A 27,839-nucleotide genomic window follows, 5' to 3' on the forward strand; every position below is an offset into this window, starting at 1 on the left:
TGTTCAGAACCCTAGGTACACAATCTCCACTGAACAACTTTTTTTCACAAATCTTTGAAACTAGAGCTCTGGACTGAACAGTGTAATTGCGAGGGAGATGGGGGAGAAGGGAAACCACTGAAGAAACATCTCGCTGTACTTTTGGTTTTGTAACAGAGTTGTGATGTTTCTTGTTAATGAGTAATTTCATCCAAATTAAGTGCTTACCTAAATTGTGTGTGTGTGTGTGAGACTTGGTGCTTGCAAATGATGAGTTCTACTGCTTCTCCCCCCAACATGCTCGAAATCCACAAAACTGCTAAACGAACACAAATTTTTGTTTGTTTTCCTCAGGCAAAATACATCTCCCAGTGCATCGATGAGATCAAGCAGGAGCTGAAGCAGGATAATATTGCAGTGAAAGCAAATGCAGTCTGCAAACTTACATATGTAAGTGCCTTGCTGGGTTACGATGTAATCACATCTTTATTTTTTTCTTTCTTGTTGACTAGGAGCTAGTCTTAGACTGCAGTTTCTTAGGCTGTTGTAAGTGCAGGCTGCGGGTGAAAATTCTCTCACATGTGTCTGACATCAGCGACTGCATATTCTCATTCTGTTCATTGTGCTGGCACTAGTATTGCTACAGTTTTATTGAGATAGGTCAGGAAGCTAAGCTGATTTAAAACTACTCCAATTTTAAAAGTTGTTTTCAACTGGATTGTTTCTTACCACACAGTTGGCATGAGCACTTGAAACTGGTGTTTGTTTCTCTTTGCGCAGTCCTTTGTTGAGAAGGAGAGGAGGGAAATACTGTTAAAGAATTACTTTTGTGGTTCTGTTCTGGTTTTTATTAAAAAAATCCAGGAAAAAAGCGTCATTGTGAGGGATTATAGAACTGCATATGTAGTACCTGGAATTAAGGCAAACTATTCAAAACCTGCTTCTGGTGGAACTTAGAGACTTCTTTCACTTACTGTGAGTGGGGTAGAATGTAACATTACTCATAAACCTGATGTCATACAGTATTCTTTTTGGACTCTTGTTCCATCTTCAATTTGCTGAGGTATCTTGACCTATTTTCTTGAGTCTCCTATTTCAGAAGTTTGTTACCTTGGCTTCTCTGCTCACAGTTACAGATGCTGGGCTACGACATCAGTTGGGCTGCTTTCAATATTATTGAAGTCATGAGTGCATCAAAGTTTACATTCAAAGTGAGTCCTCTGTGTAACTACAACTGTACCAGCCAAGCTGTTTCATGACTGTATTTAATGACTGCATTGGTGCATCGTCTTTTCATTTGCCTTCTTCAATACACAAAGAAAGTAGATTGTATTTGTTTCTAGTATATGGATAATACTTGGCCTGCTAGTATAGGCTTTTTCTACCAGATATTTGACAATAGCTGTCAAATATCTTCCATGAGAAAACAGGGTATTTTTATGTGAAGACCACCTAAGATTCCTAGTAGCAGGCATATTTTATTTTGTAATAGCTTTATAATTTTTCTTGAAAGGTTTTGTTCATGCTCTATGTCGTGAAGCTTTTTCACCACGTGGAGCAGAATGTAACCTTGTAAGGAATCGTTTCCAAATTGGGCTTTAGTACCTGAAAGTCAGGAGTCAAGGAGCATTATTCTTGCTTTGTACTAAATGCAACACTGAGAAAATAAATGTAATATTCTCCGTTTCTCCTACTGACAATCCTACTTTACTTCTGCATCTTCGTGGTAATTAAACCTGTATGGTCTAACAAAGTAGAGGAGGTGAAGCTAGTTTTAATATCCTTAAGATAGATGTATTATCACTGGAGATGTTACCTGTCTGAGATTAGAAAAGGAGTTTATATCAGGAAAGAATAGAGAACCCTGTCATGCCTTTTCTGTTATGCAAACCTCCTGCCTAATTGTTCGTATTTTTAATATTGCTCACGAAGCTACCGGTTGTTGTTCATCTAAATATTGTCTAAACTTTTAATATTTTTTCCTCCTTGCCTTTTTACAGAGAATTGGTTACCTAGCTGCCTCTCAGTGCTTTCATGAAGGGACTGATGTAATTATGTTGACTACTAATCAGATCCGAAAGGTAAGCTTTTGACTTCCGTTCTTAATATTTCCTTGCCCTGTCTCCCTACTTGTATTTTCAAGTCTGTATGGATTATTTTTCTTCTAGGAATATAAAGGTAATTAAGTAGAATTCTATTTACTTGGTTTACCGTCTACTCTTATTCCACAAACTGAAGGATTAATGAAATACTTAGGAGCCGTCCATAGGCTTCCCTTGTGCTGTCTTATACCAGCTCTCTGTGTTTATTCATCACAGTGAATGGTGACAACAATAAACTTTGTTCATATTACTAGCCTCTTAGGCAGCCCTTGTAAGAATGTAATGGGTAAGAAGAATGTCCTCATTCCTGAAGTAAAATGAGCAGTCACCTGGCTCCACAAAAATTTCTATTTGTGAGGGCCTGTTTTCTTCTGGTAATAACAGATGAGGCTTTTGACTTGTATGGTATAATGGTGTGTAAAATGGTGAGGAGTGTGTGTAAAGTTGTTTTCTGTATTACTGTACCGAAGTGTGTTGTATTCATTTTCATAGAGCTTTATGACGTGAATTTTTTCCAAGTTACTGGGTTGCAGCATTGTTTTTCTATTCTTCAGATTATAGATATATTTTTAAAGCTCTTAAGTTTAAGTTTTTAAAGTATCACTGCTTTAAAACTTGACTGATCCGGTACAAGATGTGCCCTCGTTTCTACCACCTCAGTAGCTAAAATGTCTTTTACTTGCTTAAAAAAGATCAGCGGGATGTTATCCAGTATGATTCCTAAAGAACTAGTGCTTTGCCTTTTCGTTATCTCTTAAACTCTTCTGCTCTGACAAGTGCATATTTTTAATAAAGTCTGTCCATTTTCTTTATTATGGAGATTTTATTATACTGACTTTCAGACACTTACAAGGCTATTTCTTCCTTTTTGTGCCTGAGTTTTTACTTAAAAGCATTTTTATGCCTTTTCAGGTTTCATTGATCTGGCATCTTTGTATTTTAAGGGGTTACCAGTTCTTAAAATACATTAAAGCCAGAATGAATTGCAAAGTTTTGTTGCTCCTGAAGAAGTAGATTTCATTATTCTTAAAGTAGAATCTAATTTCCTGCCACCTGCAAAAGGTTTTAAAATGAGATGCAAATGGCACAGAACCCTGAAGGCCTGACTATGTTTAGCTCTCCTGAAGCAGCCTCCGTGTACGCGTGAACCTGGACGGTTAATTCCGGTAGTTCATGTGGGAATGCTCTGTGCGGTTCACTTCATATTCTTGTTTCCTAATAACTGCAGTTAAGGATTGATCCTATGATGCTCTGTATTCAATGCAGTTTGGTTTTATGATCTATACTTGAACATACTCAGATATGAATATTAATATTGTTAAGAGTCTGAAGCTTAGAAATACCTGAAAGCCTATGTAGGATACTGACTACAAATAAGTCCAAAGAAACTTGACTAATAAAATGTATGTTTTTATGGACTGAAAGTTGTGGTCCTGCCAGTGGCTTGGAAGGAAAGTAATCTCATTTCTCTAATAAAGAGGTTAAGCTAGGACTCAACAAGAGTGCCTGTTCCCAGTGAAGTTGATGACAACTGGGCTTTGCCTTAACAGGGTTAGTATTTAATACCAGTTTGTAGGATTTTAAACATGTTTGTGATCATGTAATGAATTTTTAAAAATTATTTGCTGTTCCTAAAATACCACCAAGGTACGATATCTCTAATTGCTTTTATGTTGCAGTCATCCACTATTGTTTAATTATGATTCCTCACGCCTGTTATTAAACCTCAGGCTAGCTGTATTTTAGGAGATGTTGGAGGACATCCCCGTTAATAGTTGGTATAAATATTCCGTGAAGTAGAAGCTCTGCTTCGTATCTGAGCGAATAAAATTGCTCTGAGAAAATTGTTTCTCAACATCCTGTGTGATCTTAAGTTTTTGAGTGTGTTTTTCCTTTTTTAGGATCTGAGTAGCCCTAACCAATATGATACTGGAGTTGCACTGACTGGCTTGTCCTGTTTTGTTACTCCAGATCTTGCCAGGGACTTGGCAAATGACATCATGACACTGGTGAGCTGATAAGATTGAAATAACTTTTTCCTGTAATTACAGAATTTTAAATTGTTCAAATCTGGTAAATATCTGTTAAATTTAGAACTATCGGATGTGAACTGATGCTTTGTTCTTGTGGGGTTTTTGGGGAGCCTTTACAGACCCTAGTTAGCTCAAGAGGGTTAGCTTGAATATTTCTGTTAGGTTTGGTGATAAATGACAGTATTTTGCTCTCCCCTCAAAGCTGAGTTTTCTAAAAGTAGTTGAGTCTCCCTGGAAGAAATTTTGAGACCGTGGTGTGGACATATGGACCTTGAGAAGAGCTCTGGAAACACAGATTTGTAAGGAGTCTGATTGCAATTGTTTTATTAACAGATGTCTCATACAAAGCCTTATATCAGGAAGAAGGCAGTGTTAATCATGTACAAAGTTTTTTTGAAATACCCAGAGTCCCTCCGTCCTGCATTTCCTCGCCTTAAAGAGAAACTTGAAGATCCAGATCCTGGTGAGTGCATTTCAGTAAACTACTTCTGCTCCAAAACATCTAGGTATAAATGTTTTTAGAGCTGTGCAGAGAAGAATACACGAAAAATGCTGTAGTCATCTTTTGGGTACTGATTTGCCTGTTTAATAGGTAGATGAGCGTATGAGAGTTTTGACAGACGTTGCCATATTAAAAATACATTCTTTAAAATGTCTAATTCTTACTTCAAACCCAAAGCTATTGAAACTATATCAGTGGATTAAACCTTAACGGGACAAAGCTACTTAATGATTCCTGGTTTGTTGCTTACTTAACTTGACTATTGAAAATGTTTCAGTTCATTTCAGGGTTTGGGGTTTTGTTGTTGTTTCCTGTGCTCTTTTATAAAGCTGCAGCTATTGGCTTGCAATGGATGTACTTAAAATAATTTCACATCACTTAAAAAATGGGGAAAAAAATTATATTAAATTTAAACTTTGAGTCCAGACTGCTGTTTGGGCCCTTCAGTACTGTCTCAGTGCAATTCAGCTGCAGCACAGGAAATTTGCAATTGCTCTGTATCATATTCACACTTCTGCTCAGTCTTCCCGGAAGGTGCTGGTCTCCCCTCACTGCACCAAAACGCCGTACGCTTGTTTCAAGAATGCTGTGTGTGGTGCAGTGCTGTGATCTCCAGTTGATTTGCATGCGTGTTTAGACAGAGAAATTTAATTGCATGTACTGGACTAATTTGGTGTGGGCATGTAAGATGCATCTTCCAGGGACAAGCCGACTTTCTGTTTTTAAAGAAAGCAAAACATACACACCCTTCACCTGCAAACAGAGGAAGAAAATACCTATTATGCTTTATGGAGAAAAGGACTTCTGTTTACGAGAAAACCCAAACTATCTAGACTAAAGGATTCCAAATTGAGAACAATCAATTTAGAGGCTGAGCAATTAGAAGGGAATGAACTTGTCCAGTCAGATTGTTTAAGGCTTCATTATTTTTGTGTTGTATTTAAACATGTCAAAGTAATACATTTTAAAGAAGCAAGAGTGTTTGGAAACTTTATGGATTATTGGTTATTACGTTGCCCATGTCCCATAAACAGGCTATCCACAGTAAAGGGGGAAGGAGGCTGGCAGTGTCCTGTTCTTTCTAATACTGGACCCAAAGCAGATACCCAGCTTGCTGATATATTTGAACATTGCCAAAATTAAATAAAATCCTTTTTCAGCTTGTTTTTGCATTCTTGTGTTTAGTTCACTTACCTCATGGTTGGTAATGAGGCTGAACCATTCCTCTTGGACACACAAGTCTGAATCTTTAGCTGCTTTTGTTCTGGGGGTTCTGCACCAGAAACTTCAATTACAATTAACTTGTTGATGAGATTTCTGCTTTTCCCACTTTTTCCCAGGTGTGCAGTCTGCTGCAGTAAATGTTATTTGTGAGCTGGCTCGACGCAATCCCAAAAACTACCTTTCCCTTGCTCCACTCTTTTTCAAGTTGATGACATCGTCAACCAATAATTGGGTTCTCATTAAAATTATAAAACTGGCAAGTATTCTGGATCTTTGTTTACAGGTTCTCATTAGATTATGTTGGGTGCAAAAATAGATTTCTTGCTTGGAGGTATAGTTACCATTAAATCTGAATAAAAAGAAACCAGGAATATCTTCTAATGTTTGTGAACATGACCAAAGAGAGAAAAATATTTTAATATAGCTTGGTTTAAATATAATGAGCTGCAGTTTAAATCATGTTTTTATGCTGTTTAAAAGCAGCTATTAAATCACTTCCTTGTCTACGCTTCTTTTTTAATAGTTTGGTGCTCTTACTCCATTAGAACCTAGGCTGGGAAAGAAATTGATTGAGCCTCTGACCAACCTCATCCATAGGTATGTATGACAAATGTTACTTCGTTCAGTCAGGATTGGTGAGGTGCCTGTTAGGTAGGTCAGTAGCGAGGTCTGTGGATGCATTTCTGAATTTTTCTTGAGTCTCGATATATTGACTTCAGGTATCAAAAGATAATCACATCAGGACTATTTCTGGAAGACCTAAGTGAGATAAAATACCTTAAAGGAAAGTCTTCGGGTGTCTGACTGTCAGCATGAATTTCTCCAAAGCGTGCATGAAAATTGGAGCAATTCGCCTTCCTTTCACTTCATTTTAAGCCAGAGATGACTGTGAACAATATAAAAACTAGCTTAAAGATTCAGCTGTATATTTGCCTCTGCTGTTCACCTACACACATTTGGTTCTAGACTTTTTTGGAAGTGCCTTACCGACGAAAGCAGCGTGACAAGGAGTATATTAAAGTTCTTTCTCATGCCTTTGTGAGCCCAGACATGTTTTGGAAGAGGTTCCTTTAGTATATGTCCTAAATATAGATTAGATAAATATGAAGAAATTCCCTCGTCCCTTGTTAGAGCTGGTGTGTAGTGTTGTTTTGGACCTAATTCTGAACTGAATTCAGAAAGTAGATGTCTTGGAGGGTGTACATGTATTTTCCCAGTTATGAAGAGGAAGTGTGGTCTTATGCATGAGTGGTCACATTAAAAGGTTTGTTTCTCTTCATGTGGCAGAGCAAGAAGATAGATGAGAATGAGCAAATTTTAAATGGATATCCATGTAGCCGTGAGAGCAGCTCTAGACAAACAAATTCTGTCCATCCTTCTAGTATACCTTTAAGGCTGGTTCAAAGCAGACCAGCCAGCAGCTTTGCATCCAAATGCCTAAAGAGGGTTTTTGTGACAAATACATGCAAATTCACCAAAAATAGTATTTTGCCAGAAAAAGCAGGAAGATGGACAGTATGTCTTCAATCCTGCCTCTATTTCCTCTCCCCAGCTCCCACATTAGTCATTCATTTTATTATTTGTGAGGACTTAATCCTGCTTGGTTTGGTCTCCACTCTCCACTCAGTCATTTTGGATCTCACATCACTTACGCATAAAGCAAACCACCCTGCCATCCACCACGAAGTCCATAGGGAGCAAAAAGGGTTGTCTTGGTTCTGAGCATACTAGAGTCACGTATATGGTGTGATGAGTGACCTTCACGGTATCGCTTCTGACTGCTGCCTCCAGAGTTGTTTGCTCATCACCTTTGCAGACCTTGCTTCTGGAGTCTGCTCCTTTGTTACTTGTGAGGTTCACTGTGTTTCCCTCTTGTATAGATCAGGATTTGTAAGTACCTTTGAGATCCTCAGAATTGCATTGTGTATGTGTTCAACTGGCAAAAGTTGTTCTGAATTTAAGTTTTGGGGAAATCAGACCTTGAAAATGGAATGAGCAAGTATGCACCTGCATGTCAGAAGAGTCTGCTGTTTGTGCATGACTCATTCGCTTTGGAGAGGGAGACTTGAGATTGTCAATCTGCCTGCCTTATCGTGAATTTCTGACCTTGGGCAGAGGATTTGATTTGATCCTTGCTTCAGTGCTCTGTAACTGGTGCTGAGGTTTTGAGTAACCGCTTCCTTCCCCATTCCTTGTGTTACAGTGCTGTTACTTCTTCTCAGATAAGATTTTTTTTTTTACACATTCAGTAACTCTTCCTCCCCCCAACAGTTTTTAAGTGAGAATCATTTCATCTAGTTTGAAGGTATATGGAACAGAATACTCACAATTTCTTGTGTAATTAAAGGTGTTAACTAGCTCCAGGATAGTGCTGACAACTCTTAAAAATGTGCTGGTTTTATTCCTTATTTAAAATACTTGATTTCTGTTTCAGCACCTCAGCCATGTCTCTCCTATATGAATGTGTGAACACAGTAATAGCAGGTAAGAACTGAAATTTGTAACCTAGAAAAAACCATGAACTCCGTCATCAGTTAACACCATCTGTAAACCTTTTTTTTAACTTAATGTATCTTATATCTGAAAAGTCGCCTGGCAAACTTTGATTTGTGTTACTGTGTAACTGTAGCTGAAATCCTTTGTTGTCAGTTGATGAGGCTAAGTTACTACAGCTATGTCGTATTTGCTAAAGGCTGAAATGAAGTACGAACAATGAGTGATTATTTATATGCAAGCTCCGAAATGTTACTAGAACTATGAAATATGCCAGCAGCAACAGAATTTAAAAAAGACTGATGTCTCATGGAAACTTTTAACAAAGTTTTCTTACATGATGAAGGAGCAGACTTACTTTTTTAGTTCTACAATTTAACAGCTTAAAAACTTCATGTAATTCCTTAAAGGAGGTCATTGTAATCATTGATTTACAGTTTCAATTTTTGAGCAAGGGATGTGAACTCCATAATGGGGATGGACAGAGAAAGGCGAAAAGGGGTAACAGTATTCCAGCTCAGACTTGGCACTTTTCCTATCACAATGTGGAAGTAGAGCATTATTGACGTCCACAGCTTGGCCATAAGCCTGTCTCTTGCGGGTAGTTTGGATAATGATGCAGGAACTTGCTGTACTGGGTCAGCTCAAAGAGGAAAGGGTGATCTGTCACTCACTTTGTGTTCGTTCATTCCTTCAGGGAAAAGTGAGATGCCATTATGATGGGGGGGAAAAAATAACACGGAGGTTAATTCCGTTGTGGATGATTGTGCTTCCCTGAGATATAATAGGATAATTCTGGGGGGTCAAAGGGAAATTCATGCACCCAGGACACCTCAAGGGCTGTAATGTAAAACTCAAATTCAGAAAATGAGACGTGAAGCTGGTGTCTGCATTAGAGCAGCACCTTGCATGTGCCAGCTCTTTGCATGACCCGAAATGATAGCATCCAACATGCCTTCTCTGAAAGGTAGCTCTGCAGGATTATGGAGAGCAAAATGCCACTATACTGACTAGTCAGTAAGGTCAGCATGTGTGACTTGCTCAGTAAGACTTGGTGTAGGCATGGACATGCTATATGACAGCAGCAGTTAACAAGGTAATGCCACCTTTTCTGCTGTGGGGTTGCATGCTGCCCAAGCTTTACAAATGTCCAGTACAATCAGCAATGGGACCTGATTTTTGCCTTGAGTCTCAAAGCTAGCTTGATTATAGCTCCAATCTAATTACATTAAACTCTAGGATCCGTTGCTGCATCATGTTACATTAGGGAAGTGCACGCTTAAAAATTCAACTATATGGTAGCTGATGACGTATTTACAGTCTTGACTGCTATGCGATATCAGCAAAGGAAACCTTAATGAGAGCAAAGCATAATGAAAAGCAGCTTTGGCCTGGCTGTTCCAGCAGTTCCTACCTTTACACTTTTTTCTGCCCTGCTATTATTATTCTTAAGGTATATGAAACTACAGTTTGTGTAACAACCTTCCCTCCTTCCCTCAGACTCCCCAAAAGTCCGAGCAAACAGACAAACGACAAAATAAACTGCCCTCTTTCCTTGTGAGCTGAGCTAGCTGTTGACCTTTAGGTGTTGTGTTATTGCATTCATTCAGAACCCAGAAATACTAACTGAAATTTGTGCTTGTGCGTTTCAGTTTTGATCTCCCTGTCCTCTGGGATGCCTAATCACAGCGCTAGCATCCAGGTACAATGCTGGGTTTTGGTGGGGGTTATTTGTTCTGCTCTACTGTGTAATACCAAGTGCCATGGAGAAATTGGATTGTGTTCCACTGCCAAAAGTTAAAGCAATTGCTCCCTGAAGCGCTCTCACTTAGGTGGAATGCTACAGACTGAAGCATTTCCTATGTAAATTATCTTATTTCCTTTGCTCTAAAATGCAGACTCTTCTCATTTAGAGTTTTCCTAACTCTCTTATTCAGCTGCTGCTATCAATACAATCATACAGAGGTCCCTTTTGTTCTGAAATCTGTTAATGCAACAAGACCCTCTTACCTAGAGGCCCTGGGTCTTGGTCAGAATGCTTCCTTATGTATTGAGGAAACTTTATGAAGAGTTATTTTAATTAAGACTTTGAAGGCTTGTAATAAGCATGATGTGGTCTTTTTTCCAGCTTTGTGTTCAGAAGTTAAGGATATTGATAGAAGATTCTGACCAGAACTGTAAGTATGTTACTTGTCTTCATGGAAGCTTTTAGCAACCAACCACTGGGGAGAAATTGCAGCAGTCTTAAAGCAATGATCTGTTTCTCCAAACAGCTTGTTCAGTGTTGTAGTGCCTGGTACGTTGTAAACAATTGCTGAGTTTTTAAATGTGGAGATAATTTTTGATAGTGAGCACTTCTTATAATGAGCTTTTTTTAAAACAAATGAGATAAATTATTACTGCTGTTTGTGGACTTGTAAATCTAAAACAGTTCTCTTTCTATGTTCTGGGTTTTCCCTTTTTATAAACTTGCTGCTTGGAAAGTAGTGAGGGGTATTCGGCAGTGTAAGCATAGTAGTAAAATGCAAGAATGCTTACTTATTTTAGTGACTACAAAGAACACTGGGAAATCTTTTTGTGCGCAAACCTTTTCCCTGCTGTCTGAATTTTTCCCATTGAGAACAGGGCTCCTACTTAATACACTAATCTTCAGTGCTTTTAAAGCTGTGTTCATCCTAGCATGCATGTTCTCAAACCCCATAGTTTCTATATATTAAATACATATTTTTAAATCAATGATAAAACTTGAGGTGCAAGAAGACTGTGATGAAGATTATGTATGTAATTATGTGCCTGTGTATGGGATTATGAAATTAAAGACCGTAATCTGTGATGCACTGTTTCTCAAAAATGCTTTTCCTTGTCATAGATTTTTATTTAAATGTATTAAAGTTGGTTTAAGTAGAAGCATTTCATATTAAGATTTCATGCTCAACACAAAACAGTGTTTCTATATTTGGAAAGAAGTTTTATTTTGTCTTTCACAGTGAAATACCTGGGACTGTTAGCTATGTCCAAAATCCTGAAAACGCATCCTAAATCAGTTCAGTCTCACAAGGATCTCATTCTCCAATGTTTGGATGACAAAGATGAGTCTATCCGACTCAGAGCTTTAGATCTCCTGTATGGCATGGTATGTTTCTATGTGTATTTCCTTTCCTCTCCAGCCTGTGTGACCCTTCAGGAGGCTGATGCTTAAGAAAAACATGCAACTTTCTCTTCCCCTCTCCCCAGTAGTCTTGTGATAATAACTCCCATATCTTTTCTGGTGGTTATAACAAGTCAAAGATCTGGCACAGCATGAGAGGGCTTTAAAAACTTTGATTCAGATTGGAAGGAGTTTCTGAGTTCAGGTGCTGTGGAAGTCACCCAGGAGGCTGCTTCTCTAATGCCTGAGCCTCAGCTGTTCCTTCTGTCCTTCGACTAGGTATAAAGTGGGCCGTAGGCATATTGGGGTTGGTCCGTGCTGTTCTAGCATTGCTGTTTGCAGCACATCATAGCTCAGGTTGACATAAGTTACACAGTCTGGGAAACAGTCCGGAGCACTCTGAAACAACAGGAGAAGGCAGCTTTAAGCTGCTTTATCATCAAATTTGCCCTTCATTGTAAATTTTGTTATGCCTTTTAATGACACGTACAGAATCTCATTCTGTTTGTTCTCCTGTGTGGCACCAGTTTTGTGCATGCATTCTGCAGCTGCGCAGGGCAGTTTATAAAATGTGCATAGGCTACAGGGCCAATCTTGTAGTGACAATATTTGATCTCCAAAAAGGTTGTGGTTATGATTTATATAGTTAAGTGCCTTTCACTCACGAGTCTGTGCCCTTCCGCCCCACATGCATAAAAGGATCATGATAGATATGTCTCATAGTTTCCTATTTTAGAGGAGGCAGTGAAAAGTAAGGAGGACACCTTTTGTCTGGTACTCCTCATGAGATGAGAGTAACAGGACAGTGGTTTTAATGTTGTTGCAAAGAGAAATGGCGTGCGTGCGTTCGTTCGTAGTTCTGGAGGTTAAATCCTGCTTGTTATGTCTTTAGTCAAAAGATAGCCTAGGAGAAAGAGTCTACCATCTTGCTCAACTGGTGATACTTACTTAATATTTTGGTGACTTTATTTAGACAAATAAGTTTCCAGAGCAAGTTAATACAGGTATGTTTTGAAATGCTAGATTTCTTCTGGTTGTTAATGACTCTTAAATTTGTTTAATTTAGAAGCAAAACTGTTTTAAACTACTAAATTTGCTACTTGGCAGAAGTAGAAGATTCCTTTTCTCCTGTATTGCTGCTAGTAATTCGTATTCTCAGCTCTCCCACAGCATGGTCTTGTATACTTGTGCTGGCTCTGCTTTAATAACAACACTGAAAAGAAATAAACAGGTCCCTTTTTCGATTGTGACTGAAACTGGGTCCTAGAGAGGTGGTTCTGATTTCTTGTTAACACGTGACACAGGTCTGTCAAAGAGCCAGCAGCTGCTTTAGTGGAATTAGAAGGACTTGACAGTATGGGAAATGGCTTAGTTTTGGTTCAACCCTTTAATAACTCTTTAACAGGTTTCGAAGAAGAACTTGATGGAGATAGTGAAGAAACTGATGATTCACGTGGATAAAGCAGAAGGGACGACATACCGGGATGAGCTGCTGACCAAAATCATAGATATTTGTAGTCAGTCCAATTATCAATATATAACAAACTTTGAATGGTCAGTGTTTTTATGTGTCAGCTTTGAGATCATAAGCAATGGTAATGCACGATTGTCTGCTGATAAAATTGCATCCCTCTCACTTTTTGTAGGTACATAAGCATCTTGGTGGAGTTGACCCGGTTGGAAGGCACACGACATGGGCATCTTATAGCAGCTCAGATGTTAGATGTAGCTATCAGAGTTAAAGCTATTCGTAAATTTGCGGTTTCTCAAATGGCCATGCTTCTGGACAATGCTCATCTCATAGCCAGCAACACCCAGAGAAATGGGATCTGTGAGGTGCTTTATGCTGCTGCTTGGATATGTGGGGAGTTCTCTGAGTAAGTGCAAACAGAAAGCCTGATGTGCTTTGAGCAGCTACTTTCGGGCAAAGATTCAGGTCACTGAAAAGTATTTTTGAGAGAAGGATAGTTCAGAATATGCACCGTAAAGCTAATAAAATGATTGCTTCTTTCCCGCTCCCTCACCCCGTAAGGCTTCTCAGCTGTTTCTAGCCTAGCCAAGACGGATACTTCATTTTGAGTATCTGGTCTTTTTTCTTATCTCTTTAGTCCTGCCCACTCATGCAGGAAGGCATAATTGTGGGTGTAAGCAGTAAGATCTTAAGACATTGATGGAACTCCTTAACCATTAAGGTCTAATCCCACTTATAGCATAGGGAAAATGTCCAGTCACCATGTTTGACTGAGTTGGTTTTTGCTCTCCTCCCTGTTTTGCCTTTGTTGAAAGGTTTTTGCAGAACCTAATCTTTCTGAGGATTAAAAGTAATCTTTTTTTTTTTTTGCTCAAAACTTATCTGTACCCACAGTAGCACAATTTTCAATGTTCTTGTGCTAACAGTGTCTTTTAGCTTAAAGAGATGTTTTTGTCTCTTGGTTGTGTGTGCATATACACATGCTTACCTAGCTTTCATTTTGGTAAGCTGGACAGACCATGATGCTGTAGTCTCCTTTTATCATCTGGTTTGGTGTTCCTTCTTGTAATTGCCACTCTGAACACTGGTTCCCATTTAAATTCACATAGTAGGTGTGATATTTTTAGGGAACGCTAATATGGCTCAGTTCTTCATTGAATTAAAAAAGTTCTGCAAAGAAAACTGTAGATTAAGAAGCAAGAGAACATACTCTCCTTTTTTCAGTTTGATCACATTTTTACTTAGAAAACTTTAGCTTTCCATTTGTAATGGACCAGTAACTTTTTTGTGCATTTTCCATTTAGTCGTGAGCAGACAGTTTTGAATAAGAGCATGAGATTTTTTTAAAACAAGTGTTATGATCTGCATTCTTTTTTGTGTATTAAGTGTTGCCTACTAGCTTTTAGTTTTCTTCAGTAAATGGTTGGAAATACAACCTCATTGATCCGAGTGGTGAAGTACAGAATGGCAGGAAGGTAGTTGGGCTGCTAGATCCAGACTGTCAATGGAGTTGGCACTTAAGTGCAATGCTTAGTTAAAGGAGAGAATACTGAACTTGTAACGGTGGAAAATGAGGTGTCCCTCCCCTTCTGGAAAAGGATAAAGCTGTAAATTCTTCTGTGCCATTTTATTACTGTAATTTAGAAGGGGAAAATAGGCAGAGGCAAATGATTATGTATTTGTAGTCTGTCCTGTCTTTCTGTAGCACTTTGTAGTGCAACTGAGGTTTATGAAAAATTCTTCTCCATGAAGACTGAAATGTTGAAATTTCTCAATTGCTGTCTTCCATCTGTCCACGCTGTCTTTATAGACACCTCGAGGAAGCAAACCAAACTTTAGAAGCAATGTTGAGGCCTAAAGTTACAACTCTACCAGGCCACATCCAGGCAGTTTATGTCCAGAACATGGTGAAGCTCTATGCATCCATCCTACAGCAGAAAGAGCAATCTGGGGAAAAGGAAGCAGCTCAGGAAATTACACAGCTGATGATTGAGCGTTTGCCTCAGTTTGTACAGAGTGCAGATCTAGAAGTTCAGGAGAGGGTAAGAGAACAAAATTACTTTGGAATTTATGATACAAAGTCTCTCATTTGTATTGGAGCATATATGTAATTTACTGTGGACATGCACATTTTATATAAGCTGTTGTTACCAATGGAGTGGTGCGTTGATTCTGTGCTTTGTGTAACTCTGTGAAAGAGAAGCTGTAGAACTAGACTGGGAAGAGTGGTGACATTTCATGTCAGAGCCCGGATCTTATTCCAGTTCAATACCACCTCTGAAGACTGCTTGCAAGAATTTCACTCAAAACAATTTAATTTTAAAATTATGTGAGCATGTAAGGACACAGAAAGGACACAGCCAAAAGAGAGGGTTAACGTGTATTTTTTTTACATTTGCTCTAAACCTGCAGTTATGCTGCTTCTCTTAATTCCCTTGATGGAGTAGAACAGTTATCTTCTGCTAACTTTCATTGCAGTTGATTTTTTGGTTCAGCTTGTTAATATTAATTCTGAAATCACTTCTGTATTTGTTTCTAGGCTTCTTGCATCTTGCAGCTAATAAAATATATTCAGAAGCTACAAGTAAAGGAAGTACCTGTTGCTGAGGAAGTCATAGCCCTGTTTGCTGGTGAGCTGAATCCTGTGGCTCCTAAAGCACAGAAGAAAGTACCAGTTCCGGAGGGGTAAGGTTCCTTCTCTCTCCCAAAGTCTTATTTAAATTTTTAAACTCTTAAATAGTAAAGCTAAATATATGATGAGAAACACTGAAATACTCAGGGGTACTGAGTCAAGCTATTTGTTTGTTTACTGCAATTCTTACCAGCTTGGACCTTGATGCCTGGATCAATGAACCTCCATCAGACAGTGAGTCTGAAGATGAAAAGCCCAAAACAATTTTTCATGATGAGGAACAAAGGCATTCCAGACATAGACAGCCAGAAATAGATGAAGAGGAGCTGGCCAGAGTGAGTGAATGTTAAAATGCTTTTCCCTACATAATTCAGTAGTAATGTTTTCGGTACTACTAAGGTAGTTGGAGCTGTTGTGGATTCTCCGTGTAGCCAGGGAGCCGTTCTAATCTCTACAGCTTAGGAAATCTGATGATTTGATGTGAATAAAATATATGTATTTTTTTAGGCATGGTGGAATACATCGATAAAAAGTTCTCTTGGAAGTCCAACTTGCCTGTCTTTTTCCAAATGGAAGCAAGATATTATAAAAACTTGGCCCTTGTTAGGAGTTTTGAGCTCTTGTAAAAATCTGACCTGTGAACTGTGGTGTCTAGTGCAGTTCACTTGGAAGTACAGGGTCTTGAGGATGGACACTTGTGCTGGGCTCCGCAACTATTTGGTTTTGTACACACCTTCTCCATTGGTGTACTTCTGTTATTCTGTGTGCTCTGTATCAGCAGAAAAAGGAGCAGCATCTTTGCTCATGGACTTCAGCAGCTTCTATGAATTACTGTAATGTGACTGTTCTCAGTAGTGATACCACCTTCCCTGCTTCTGACCTTTTTGTTTTCATAGAGAAAACTTTTTGTTGATGAGAATCTTCACTTCTTCCTCTCTTTGCAAAAATGAAAACAGAAACATTTGAATTGCCATCAGAATCTGGTCTTCGGGAAGTTACCATCTCTAGTCTACAATTAAAAAGCAAAGAAAGGCTGTTCTAAGGAATATTAGTTACAGTAGTAACAGTGCTTGTTGTTATATCCTAGTATGTCTTGTAACTCAGAACTGGTATATCATACTCAAGCTACTATGCTGTAGTCCTTTTGCAAGTAGTTATGTATTGTTCGAAAAATTCAGGGAGGTTGCATTTTGCACTTTGATGCCTTTTATCTCTCTTTGCTTATAAACAAACAATCTAACTACAAATACTCTTTTGCTTTTAGCGTCGAGAAGCCCGGAAACAAGAACAGGCAAACAACCCATTTTATATTAAAAGCTCTCCTTCCCCACAGAAGGTGAGTCTGAATTAAAATATCTTGCTGGCCTCATAATTGTGTGAAGGCTCGCTGAATGTCAGAGCTACAGCTTCCCCCGGGACTTTCTGATTATTTCCACTGCAGTTCTGATCACTTAATAGTGTGCCAACTGGAGTGCCTTCCTACAACTATTTTTGTAAGTCTTGTTTGTGTTGAGAAACTCACAAGTGATATAATATCACAAGAGCAGCCAGCTTTCTGTGAATCTCTGGTGGACCTCCCATTTAGAAATAAGGAAATGGTAATTGTCACAACTCCCATTACTCAGTAGTTAGGAACAGTCTGGATTAACTTGCCATGGAAAGCGCAGTGTTTATGTTTCAACAAGGTTTATTTAAAAGCTGCAGGGAAACACTACTTCTCTGTGCCCTTGTGTCACAAATTCCTGTGCAGGTAGTTTGTCCCAGCTCTGGGTGATGGAAGGGTTCAGATTGCCAGGCACTTCATTAAGAGCAATGAAGACAGAGTGAACCTTGACCGTGCTCCTCTTGAACATGCAGTGTGTTTCATGGATCAAAAGGTTGTTGTAGTCTCTTCCTAACACCTTTTTCAGGGGAAGAACCTGCTTTATTCCCTGTGTATCCTAAGGACTACCCCATTTTCCTTAACTCAAATCTCAAAAATTTATCTTTTGAAGTGGCAAATTATTAGCAATAAAACACAAACCAAAAATTCTTCAGAGAGTTGCAACAAGCCTTCTTCAGAGCAGTAGCAGGGTTAAAAAACTGTAACTAAAAGTAGGGTCTTTTAGAATAGTTATCATCTGGCTTTAAAATACACTCCACTACCACACAGGATTTAGTACTGAGCTCTTCCATTCCTATACTTTAAAATGTTCACTTAAAGGATTAAACTGCTTGGTGTTTTGACTTGTGTCTATTTGTATAAATTTGTATCTGGCAGTGCTCAGAATGTAACAAATTTTCATTTTCCCAGCGATACCAAGACACTCCAGGTGTGGAACATATACCTGTGGTCCAGATCGACCTTTCTGTCCCCTTAAAAGTTCCAGGTAAGTGCAGTTAATCTTTAAAATTAATTACAGAAGTTCAGTTAAGCAAAAGTAATGATACCTTCTTAGAAATTCCTCCTTAGGTTTTTAAGGGCAAGGAGCATACGTTCATAGACTCTTAAATGTATCTCCTTAACTTACATGTGTTTGAAAATAGTACTTTGCAGTCTGAGCGTGGTTACTCTCAGGACAGTATTAGAAGTAACTTTGTGATTAAGCGTATTGTGCAGCCAAGTCTGTAACTTGTAAACGAGCCACTGTTCTGTGTAGGTAGCAGTCAGCTTTGGAATGTCTTAAAGGGCTGATGAAGGTGATCAGGAGACGTTGAGTGGAGTCTAATGGTAGTCATACTATTTTAATATCTTGTTTCAAAAATCAAAAGGTAGTTGTGTATCTAATGAGGGGTTTGATATAGCACTCAAAAGCTTTTGATAAAGTGCAGTACATTGTAAGTGATGAGTTCTAAGCGCAAATATTTAAGGCTTACATAACGAAGTTTTTTCCAATGTGTGGAAAGTTGTCGGTACAGCAATAGCACCAATTCTACTTAAAATATTTGTAATCCAGTTAGCATGGACAAGAATCAGGGAGCAGGGTAGAGCGCTCTCCTATTTCTAGAGAGCTGGAGTGTGATAGTAAAGCTGGTGCTGGAGGGGCTGTATGTGAGATGATAAGGAAGCATAGAGAGGTGTTGAACCTTCTAATTCTGAGAAGCTAGAAGCAAGGTTCACTCCTAACATATGTTTCAGTGATCAATGTCCATGTGGACTGTAGCCTGAAAGCAGTTTGGCTTCCTCTGCAGGAATGCCCATGTCTGACCAGTATGTGAAACTGGAAGAAGAGCGAAGACATAAACAGAAACTGGAGAAAGACAAGAAAAAGAAAAAACAGAAAAAGGAGAAGAGAGGTAAACATCATCGCCATAACTCTCTGCACACAGAGAGTGAGGAGGATATTGCTCCAGCTCACCATGTTGATATTATAACAGAGGAGATGCCAGAGGTCAGTTGCGTTGGTTGGTGGTCTGAGTTGTGGGGTTTTTTTGTGTGCTGCTCTTGGGAGATTTTTCCCCAAGAATTGCCAGCCAGTCTGTATTGTTGCAATTCAAGAGCTCTTATTTCTTGCAAAGCTGTTTAAGAAATGACTGATTGAGATGGTCCTAGGCTGTTCTTTGCAGGGGGAGAAATTGTCTTTTTGTGCATGAAAAGACAAAAATTGCCACTGAAGCTATTAAAAAAAACCAAACCAAAACCAAACCAACGAACAAAACAAACAATATGCAGCTCTGCTATAAAAGTAACACTGTCCAAATAGTCACTTCATTTATTATGTTCTGCTGCTTCACTTTGACGTTAACTTGCTGTCTAGTCAGCAGGTTTGCAGCTGATTATAATTAATTGCGCATGCTAATGATGTAATCTGTATTTGTTCCTAAAATTTCCTTTAATCAAAACCGAACAGCAGCAATTCAAATCCTGCAGTTCATGAAGAATGGGTTTCTGTTCTAAATTAATCTTGTAACTAAATGCTGCATTGAAGTGCATTGTTCCTGTAACTTACTGTGCCTGACTGCAAGCTGGCCTGTTCCAGGGTTAACAATCTTAAACTGCTTCAGGAGATGTAGATCTTTAGTTTTGAAATTGCCTGTGGTTCACTTCCTCAGTGGATGGTCTCTCTATCTCTCCTGCAGAATGCTTTGCCCAGTGATGAAGATGACAAAGATCCCAATGATCCGTATAAGGCACTTGATATAGATCTGGATAAGTAAGTGGCAGTTTTGTATGCGAATTTACTTAATTGCGAACCAGAATGCATGAGGGCAGGTCTCTGGGGCTAAACAGGCAAAGGTACTAGCTGCAGTTCACTAGGTGAAAAGATTAAGTCTCTCGCCATGTCTTGGATGTAACCTTAGACGATCATCCATGCTTGGGTTCCCACTGCAGCGTAGAGGATAAAAGCTAACCTGCTGAAGTAGCGGGGGTTTTGGGAGGGGCAGGGGAATCGTTTTGTGTGACTGAATGGAGTCTGAAAGCACAGGCAGTGTAGCTGGGATCAGATGTGAGAGAGTTAGCCTGAGCTTTTGGGTGTACCAGTATCTCTCTGATCTAACCTGCGTTGGCACTGAGTGTGACCTGCATTCATCTGTGTTCATCTCGGAACCCCTGTACACATGGCAAGCCTGTATGCTCTGTGTTGTGATCATTTGACGCTACGAACTGGCTGTTATTGTTCCCCATTGCCCTGTGGACATTCAGTGTGGTGCCACTGTTGAAAAATGTTCTTCTAACATGATTGAGTGAACTGCATATCATAACTTTGACCAGAGTCTGGTCCCCATTCAGCTACTGGAGGAGTTTAGAGTACTAGCACCCCAGGCTGCAGTGCAGGAGACCCCAAATCCCTGCATGCCATGTGATAATTAGAAGTGGGCTGCTAAGTATTGCACATTGAGATTTTTTTTTTTTAGTTGCTGTTTTAGAAAAATGCCACGCTAAAAATAATTGCTGATTTACGGTCCCTGGATGCCTCCTGTAAAGTTTTGAAGACTGTGCAGGCACATGTGTGCACATGTAATCTCTCTCTCTCTCTCTCTCTCCCTCTCTCTGATACTAAACTTTAAAGGCTGTGTTGTTCTCTGCAATTCCCAAACCTGTAGGGGTTTGGCCCCTTGGCACCTTGCAAAAAAAGTGATATAGCATTTTTAAAAAGTGAAAGAACAGTTTCTGAAAAACTTCCTTTTTTCATGAGCTGGTCACATTACTCTGAGTCTGCAGGGAACAGACATATACAAGGAAATTAATTTCTGACTATAAACCTCGTATTTGCATGACAAGCCTCAACAGCATAGAAAACACTGAGCAGAGCAGTTTCTGAATGCTGTGCTCCAGGTGGCATCTTTGGACTCTTGTATTGTTTCCATCCATTCTCTTTCCACTTCATATGAGTCAGTGTGCTCTCCTGTCATGTTTTCTCATGTCTGTGTCCTCTCTCTTTCTTTCTGTGCTTGCACTGCTATGTCTGTGTCACGCTCACATGCAGTCTGGTTTCAGGGAAGCCTTCCAGGTAAGAATATATTGCTAAGTGGTTGACGTTCTTTGCCAGGTTGGTTGATTTCAGTGGATGGCATAAATACTTGAAGGGTGGTGAAACTATTGAAATCATTGACCTTCAAATTTATGTGAGTCTGTTTCATCATTGACTTTCAGCACCGATCCCTGTTCCTGTCCAGGTATATGTGAAATAGCTTAAAGATGAGATCTGTTTACTGTTCAAACAGATGGGGTTCATCTTGCCCTTTCAGTGTCTGTTTCAAAGTAAAAAATTAATTGGGTCTGGTTTTTCATGCAAAGTTAAGCAAAAAAAAATTAAGGCAGGTGAGACGATTAGAAATCTTCCTGAACTGGTGTTTGCTGCTCAAACATGAAAATTAATGCTAAGTAAAAAGCTGTAGAAATAGAAAAAGAGGCAATTGGTGAACTTCTCACTGATTTCTGGGCAGTGTTTGACAAGAATGGAGACATTTCTGCAGTGTTTTTTTCCCAAGTAATGGATTTGGGATACATTATAAATCTGAACTACTACTCATGCTTTTTTGGAAACAGGTATCTGAAATTAAACACAACTTTTTAAATGTAATGGTAGCGTATAGATTCCAAACTTCCAAAATGAAACAGTTTATTGCTTAAAATAATTTCCGATTGGAGTGACCTATTCATCAATAACAACAAAAAACAGGCCCTTCGAGGGCTGTTTGAGCCATGCTGTCGTTCCACTGCTTGAATTTCCACACTGTTGCAAATGCTTCCTACTGTTTCACATCTTTGCTCTTCCTTTGAGAGTGGTTCCACAGAAATGCAGCATAATGCGATGTGTATGTATGTGTCCTTCTGTAGGTGTTACTCAGCCTGCAAGTCTGTAATCACTTTTAAGAGTGATCAGGTGTCAGCAAGAGCTTGGCTCTCGGTCACCTTCAGGTTGTTTCTATTAACCTCTAATCCCTGGGTGCAGTGTCTGCAGCTACATAAATAACCTTCAGGTACAGAAGTATGTGCTGATTTAAGATTTTGGGGCCCAGCTCTTTAAAAACAAAGCATACCTTGTCTTGCACATCCAGTAGATAATCTGAGCTAAGGGAAACTGTTTGCAGAAGGGTAATGGTCTCTTTATTTTTAAGACCCTTAGCAGACAGTGAGAAGCTGCCAGTGCAGAGACACAGAAATGTTGAGACCCTGAAGTCACCGGACTCAGAAGCTCCCCTAGTAGAGAAGAAGAGCAAGAAACCCAAAAAGAAGGAAAAGAAACACAAAGAAAAAGAGAGAGACAAAGGAAAGAAGAAAGAGAAAGAGAAAAAGGTAGTAGAGGAGGAAGAAGAAAAAAAGGTAATTCTCCAAGACTTGCATTATTTTAGAAATGGCTGTTATGGGCCATATTTATTGCTGTGTTTTGTTTGTTGCTTAGGAACAGTCACATTTGACAATTCAAACAGCTGAATGTTTTCAACCTTTATTTCCTTAAGTTTTTACAACCATAGAAGCAGGTATTTAAAGATTTCTGTTAATGAAAATAACATTTACTTAGCCTCGTAGGTTAGCAGACTTCAGCTTACTGCAGCCTACACAGTAGATCTTCTAGATCTAATTTGGAAGCTGAGTTTACTGATATTTTGTCTGTTCTTAAAATGGGGAACTCTTTAGCAGAATATCTGGAACTCGCTTTTGTTCTACATCCTGTCACCCGTATACTTCAGAATCTTTCCGTTATAAAACCTGATGTTAGTTGTCAGTTACTCTGAAGACTTGAAGTATCCTTCTTCTTAACCACTCTGCAGAGATGCAGGTTTCTTCTAAGATGCAGCAATGCATTTCCATGGGAACTTAAGGTTTTAATTTAATTGATGATTGGGTTTTTGGGGTGGTTTTTTGGGTTTTTTTCAAAGAATGGTATCAAAACAACCACAATGGTTTTGTTTTGTCTTGAAATTCAGGGGGAAGACTTGGATTTCTGGCTGTCCACTGCTCCACCGCCTGCTTCCACTACCCAGCCACAGGTAGACATCTTACCCCACATCACAGGAAACTTTTTCTTATGATTGCATCTTAGCTGTGATACGAGTGCTTTGTCATGCTGCAGGAGAGAAGAGAAAGATAGGCTTCATCTCCTCAACCTATTGCTATGAAGCTATGACACTTTATCTCCCCAGTTTACAGACACTGTAATGGGAGGTTTCAAGCTCATTCTGCTGTGCAGATCAATGGATAGAAATACAGATGCAGCTACAGGCTTGGTGGATTTTAATATTATTGGTGGGTTTTAATATTATTAATGTATGGTTTTATTTCCTAGTATGATCTAGACACTAGCAATATTAATAGACATGAGAGACACAGTCTGAAAGAAAGTCTCACGGATTTTGATGGGAGATTTTAGAGGAAGAGACAGGGAATATAAAGGGATGGATTCCTTGGAGGAAATCTTTTATATCTTGTCCTCAGGTGATCCTGTTTGCTGGGTTTTAGAGGCATAACATGAAAGCCTTGATACCACATTAGTCTAATGTAATTTTTGAAATAACAGTTGATGGCGGGGGGGACTGTCACTGTTAAGTTTTCTTTTGGTGTGGGATTCAGGTGTTTCAGCTGCATTCTGTTAGTGTCATAATCCTTCTGCTAATCTACTCAGAGTGAGCCTGAAGTGGGTGCTGCTGTTGTGGCTGAACCTCAAGAGGTAAAGGAAGAAAGGGAAGAGCGAGAAGAGGAGGATGATGAAGGAAAGGTAAGTGATTTAAGGTGCTGTCACCCTTAGTCATATTCTCCTAGTGTCTCATATTCCTTAAAAAGACGCACACAGAAATTACCAGCAGCATCCTGTTCAGTGTAGTGACCACCTGCAAACAGGCAGCAGTGGAACGTTACATCCTTGAGGTGCTCTGAACGCTTCATGGTAAGAGGTTTGGTTGTTCCTTGAGCCAAGGGTCAGGTAACAGTTTTAAAGCCGGACTTCCGAACAGTTGAAGAGATTTGGCCTTCTGCTGATCCGAGGCTGCTTTGGGTTAAGGTATTGTCATGTGAGTGGGGAGCAAGGGTTTACTGGGACTCAACACAGAATGACTATTGGGGTTTAAGGAATGGGAGCTCTGTTTTGGGTTTCTGCAGTAGTAGAAAACTTTGTTCAGTCATGCAGAAGGCTGCATAGAGTGAGAGTCTAGAGTTGAAAGATTGGTAGAGGGGTCAGGATGTAATGGGTGGAAATACAGGGTTTCTTTAAGGGTTTGTTGTAGCTTCTTGTTCTTCTTGATAGAAATCCTCCAAGCATAAGAAGAAAAAGCACAAGAAAGAGAAAGAAGAGAAATCAAAGGATAAAAAGAAATCCAAAAAGAAGAGTCATCACAGTGAGGAGGAGACAACAGAGTCGGTGCAGAATGGAACACTAGATGATGAACCACTACCAGTGAGTAGCTGTGCACTGGCAGTGCTTGCCTTGGGGAAAACGCAGGAGCTAAACTGTTTTGGGAGGAAAGAGAATGACAGCTCTCTTCACAGAAATTAGTTATATTGCGACTGTGATTTCTTTCTTGTTTTTCAGCCTATGTCCAGTTACCGCCTTCTTGCTGAAAATCCATACATTAAAATGGTGAGTTTTTTGGCATGCAAATCCAGATGTCTTCATTTTTTGTGTTGTCTAAGAAAGGAGGGGATACCCTGGGGATACTATAGCAACTTTATGTAGACACTGAAGAACTGTTTAAATCCCAGGAGGCAGAAACATAACAGAACTCCATTTCCATTCCTTTAGTTGTCCCACTTAACAAGTTTGTAAGTTGGTATTTTCCCGCTACTTAGCAGTACTGTGGAACTGATCACCAGTGTGCTTTAGCTGTCCTATAGCTGTACCGAATTGCCTTCTTTTTGAAGCTTGCTTTATTCTGATGCTGTGTTCTGTTCTGGTGCTCTGCTGTTGGAAGTTTCTGAATCTTTCCTGTGATTTTTTTTTTTTTTTTTTCTTCATTTGCAGACATACGATATTCAAGGAAACCTCCAGAACGATAGTCAAGTTACTGTCTCTGTTATCTTTGAGAACAAAAGCACTAGCTTCCTTAAGAGCATGGAACTAAATGTCCTGGACTCTCTCAACACTAAAATGCTCCGACCAGAAGGATCATCAGTACATGATGGGATACCTGTGCCCTTCCAGCTACCCCCTGGTATGCGCAGCTTTGCACGTGGTTCTTGGAGTATGTCTAGTCCTGCACTGCCCTCCTGTGGAAAGAATTGTTTGAACTTCTTGCTACTCGCTGTTTTCCAGAAAGGCATGTCCCTCTGCCTAGGTGTTCACTGCACTTTCACACAATTCACTGGAGAGGATAAGCCTTCTTACAGTATGGCTATAAATGCAGGTAGATCTGTACAGCAAAAGCAAAGCCTATAATGTAGGACTGGAAGTCTGAATGTCTGAGTCCCTTTTTCAGGTGACTGCAGGCTGGCACACCTTTGAAGGTGCCAGCATCACCAACTACAGGAATTCCAAATTCATGAGGAGTTTGCTATGAGATTTAAAATTAAACGAAGCGATAGGTTCTTAAACCATTAGAATCCGCTCTGAATTTATTCTCGAGCTATTGTCCCACTGTTTTAATGGCAAAGGCTATATGCAGTGGAAGTTTGCGATAACATGTGCTTATTCGGATGGGGAACATACATAGCACAGTACTACAGTTGAATCACTGAACTTCTTTGAATTTCACTTCCTTTGCCAAAGAGTTAATTTGAATACTGAAACAGTTCACAGAAGTTGTCTGGGATTTAGTGGCTTCAGGGTGCATTTTGATCCCCCATGGAAAGCAGCGGGGTATTTTTTTATTCTATATAAGACAGTTCTTGACACAGACTTGTATATTAAAAGAAAAACATAGAAATGTTAGAATGCAAATTAGTTCTGAAAACTACTTGGAAAGATGTGTATTTTCCAGTTATACAAACAGTTTAAATATATTGCCACTGTGACGTACTTTGCCCAGGCCCTCGCTCAATAACCTCTACCAGATGCCAGCTATCACTGCTGCTTTTCAGAGACCCCGGAGCTAAGTGCTGTAATGCTGTTAATTCACAACAGGTATTATGCATATAACTCTCTTCCACCTACATGGAAAACTTCAAACTTGGTTCAAAAAGAGTCAGTACATAAAGCTTAGCTGCTACTGATCAGTTTATTCTAACTGTTACTCAGATACAGAAACCATTTTCTGACCTGACTTCTCCCTCTCCTCTCTTCATGCTAGGAATCTCTAATGAAGCTCAGTTTGTGTTTACACTTCAGAGTATTGTTATGGCTCAGAAGTTAAAAGGAACACTGTCCTTTATAGTCAAAGTAAGTGCAGCTTTACACTCTGTGCTTCTGCTTCCTTTGGAACTGCATAAGGGAGCTTGACTTGGGTGGAAAGCACTGCTTTAGAGCTTTTCTTAGGCATCATTTCATCTCTGCTGCACCAACCCATTCTGTGACGTGAGAAGTATTTTTACATGACATCTTGTGCAAAGAGTGTCCCGAATACTGCGTAAGCATGTCCTAAATTGTCATTCCTGGCAGCGTGTGAGCAATGCAGCCTGAAACATACGCCACATTGTCAGCTAGAAAATCACTGCAGTGGTGCATCTGCTGGGGAGAGGAGGTCAGCCAACTAGCGAGAGATGCAACCCAGAGTCTGTTTCTTCTGCGCTCAGTTACCCAAGGATCAGTTGGACGCTGCTACCTGGTAGAAGGCTGGAAAAATAGCAATAAGAATTAGATACAGTTAATAAGGGTGGAAACCCAGAACAAGAGTGAGGTTAGCTGAAGGCATTGTTATTAATAAGTATTGACCTATATAAGACTAGTGGGTTTCTAATCTTAGTCCAGTAAAATTATTAATGAAGGAGCTGTGTGAACAGCTCGAAGGAAGTGAATGGAGACAGTTGTGGCTACTTCTGAGCCAGCCATTATCTCGATTTTAAGGGTTTCTTAAAAATAATATACTAGTCCTACTTTCAGTACCTAAGAATCTGGGAGATATTAATCTATTATTTTGCTTGGGAAATGGTGAACTGTAAAACCACATCTCCATGTGTTAGTTTAAATTCAGTCTGCTCAATATATTTCAGCAGAGTGCAATCAAAAATGCAGCCAGATCCCTCCAGTTGTGTCCCTTATCTGCTCTAGGTGTATGTGTCAACCTGGCTGCCCAAATCTGGTCTCTAAGTGGCCTGATGTTGTAGCGTGATGGTCGTCCTCAGACTGATCCTTCAGGCCCAGCCGGGGTATATCAAAGGGAATTGAGCCCTAAAGTCTTCCTCGGTGCCTGTTTGGTAGGTGGGGGTGGTGCCTCCTCTTGCTGCCTCGGGGCTCCCATTCATCTCCTTTCCTTTGACCTGTTGCAGAATGATGAAGGTTCAACCCATGAAAAACTAGATTTCAAATTGCACTTCAGTTGCGCTTCATACTTGATCACGACGCCTTGCTATAGGTAAGTGCAATTTAGGGAGCACAACATTGGTGCTTTTGCCGCCCATGTGAAGCTGAGCTTTGGCTGCAGGCCATCTCTGCAAGATACGCAGCATGCTTTTGACTTTGGCTGCTTGTGATTGCTTTGGTTACAGTTCGGTTATCTTGTGTAATGTTTGACTGTTAAAATGTCCAGCAACTTACTTCAAGTGTTTCTGAAGAAGGAGCTATATGCCCTCTAGGTTGGCAGAGGTCAAGTGGAAGTAGCTCTGGTTGAGGTCATAGGGTACTCCAGTGGAGTCTGGTTCACATATTTGCTGTAAACCCATTTTCCTAGAGCTTGGTAGTACTTAGACTTCTGCATCCTGAGATGTTTCAAGGTCTGCATGGGGCTAATGTGGCAGATTACACT

At 39.7% G+C, this 27,839-nt stretch overlaps 1 protein-coding gene across 2 annotated transcripts in view; it reads left to right on the forward strand.

Moving 5' to 3' along the window:
• AP3D1 (adaptor related protein complex 3 subunit delta 1) overlaps positions 1 to 27,839 on the forward strand; it is a 43,839-nt gene that overhangs the window by 14,259 nt on the left and 1,741 nt on the right. The window contains exons 2-29 of one of the 2 annotated variants that reach the window (XM_059831746.1): positions 334 to 429; positions 1,110 to 1,190; positions 1,980 to 2,060; positions 3,983 to 4,090; positions 4,448 to 4,577; positions 5,957 to 6,096; positions 6,364 to 6,437; positions 8,275 to 8,324; positions 9,986 to 10,035; positions 10,462 to 10,510; positions 11,321 to 11,466; positions 12,887 to 13,035; positions 13,128 to 13,358; positions 14,763 to 14,994; positions 15,492 to 15,637; positions 15,778 to 15,919; positions 16,849 to 16,920; positions 17,878 to 17,953; positions 18,756 to 18,955; positions 19,644 to 19,717; positions 22,128 to 22,305; positions 22,938 to 23,000; positions 23,633 to 23,725; positions 24,251 to 24,400; positions 24,536 to 24,583; positions 24,965 to 25,154; positions 26,229 to 26,317; positions 27,364 to 27,449. In XM_059831746.1, coding sequence (XP_059687729.1) covers positions 334 to 429; positions 1,110 to 1,190; positions 1,980 to 2,060; positions 3,983 to 4,090; positions 4,448 to 4,577; positions 5,957 to 6,096; positions 6,364 to 6,437; positions 8,275 to 8,324; positions 9,986 to 10,035; positions 10,462 to 10,510; positions 11,321 to 11,466; positions 12,887 to 13,035; positions 13,128 to 13,358; positions 14,763 to 14,994; positions 15,492 to 15,637; positions 15,778 to 15,919; positions 16,849 to 16,920; positions 17,878 to 17,953; positions 18,756 to 18,955; positions 19,644 to 19,717; positions 22,128 to 22,305; positions 22,938 to 23,000; positions 23,633 to 23,725; positions 24,251 to 24,400; positions 24,536 to 24,583; positions 24,965 to 25,154; positions 26,229 to 26,317; positions 27,364 to 27,449 — 3,224 coding nt within the window. The remainder of the gene's footprint in view (positions 1 to 333; positions 430 to 1,109; positions 1,191 to 1,979; positions 2,061 to 3,982; positions 4,091 to 4,447; positions 4,578 to 5,956; positions 6,097 to 6,363; positions 6,438 to 8,274; positions 8,325 to 9,985; positions 10,036 to 10,461; positions 10,511 to 11,320; positions 11,467 to 12,886; positions 13,036 to 13,127; positions 13,359 to 14,762; positions 14,995 to 15,491; positions 15,638 to 15,777; positions 15,920 to 16,848; positions 16,921 to 17,877; positions 17,954 to 18,755; positions 18,956 to 19,643; positions 19,718 to 22,127; positions 22,306 to 22,937; positions 23,001 to 23,632; positions 23,726 to 24,250; positions 24,401 to 24,535; positions 24,584 to 24,964; positions 25,155 to 26,228; positions 26,318 to 27,363; positions 27,450 to 27,839) is intronic. The other variant, XM_059831747.1, reaches the window with a different exon arrangement.

The sequence above is a fragment of the Gavia stellata genome, chromosome 32 (genome assembly GCF_030936135.1).
Source record: "Gavia stellata isolate bGavSte3 chromosome 32, bGavSte3.hap2, whole genome shotgun sequence".
In the NCBI taxonomy this organism is placed as follows: domain Eukaryota; kingdom Metazoa; phylum Chordata; class Aves; order Gaviiformes; family Gaviidae; genus Gavia; species Gavia stellata.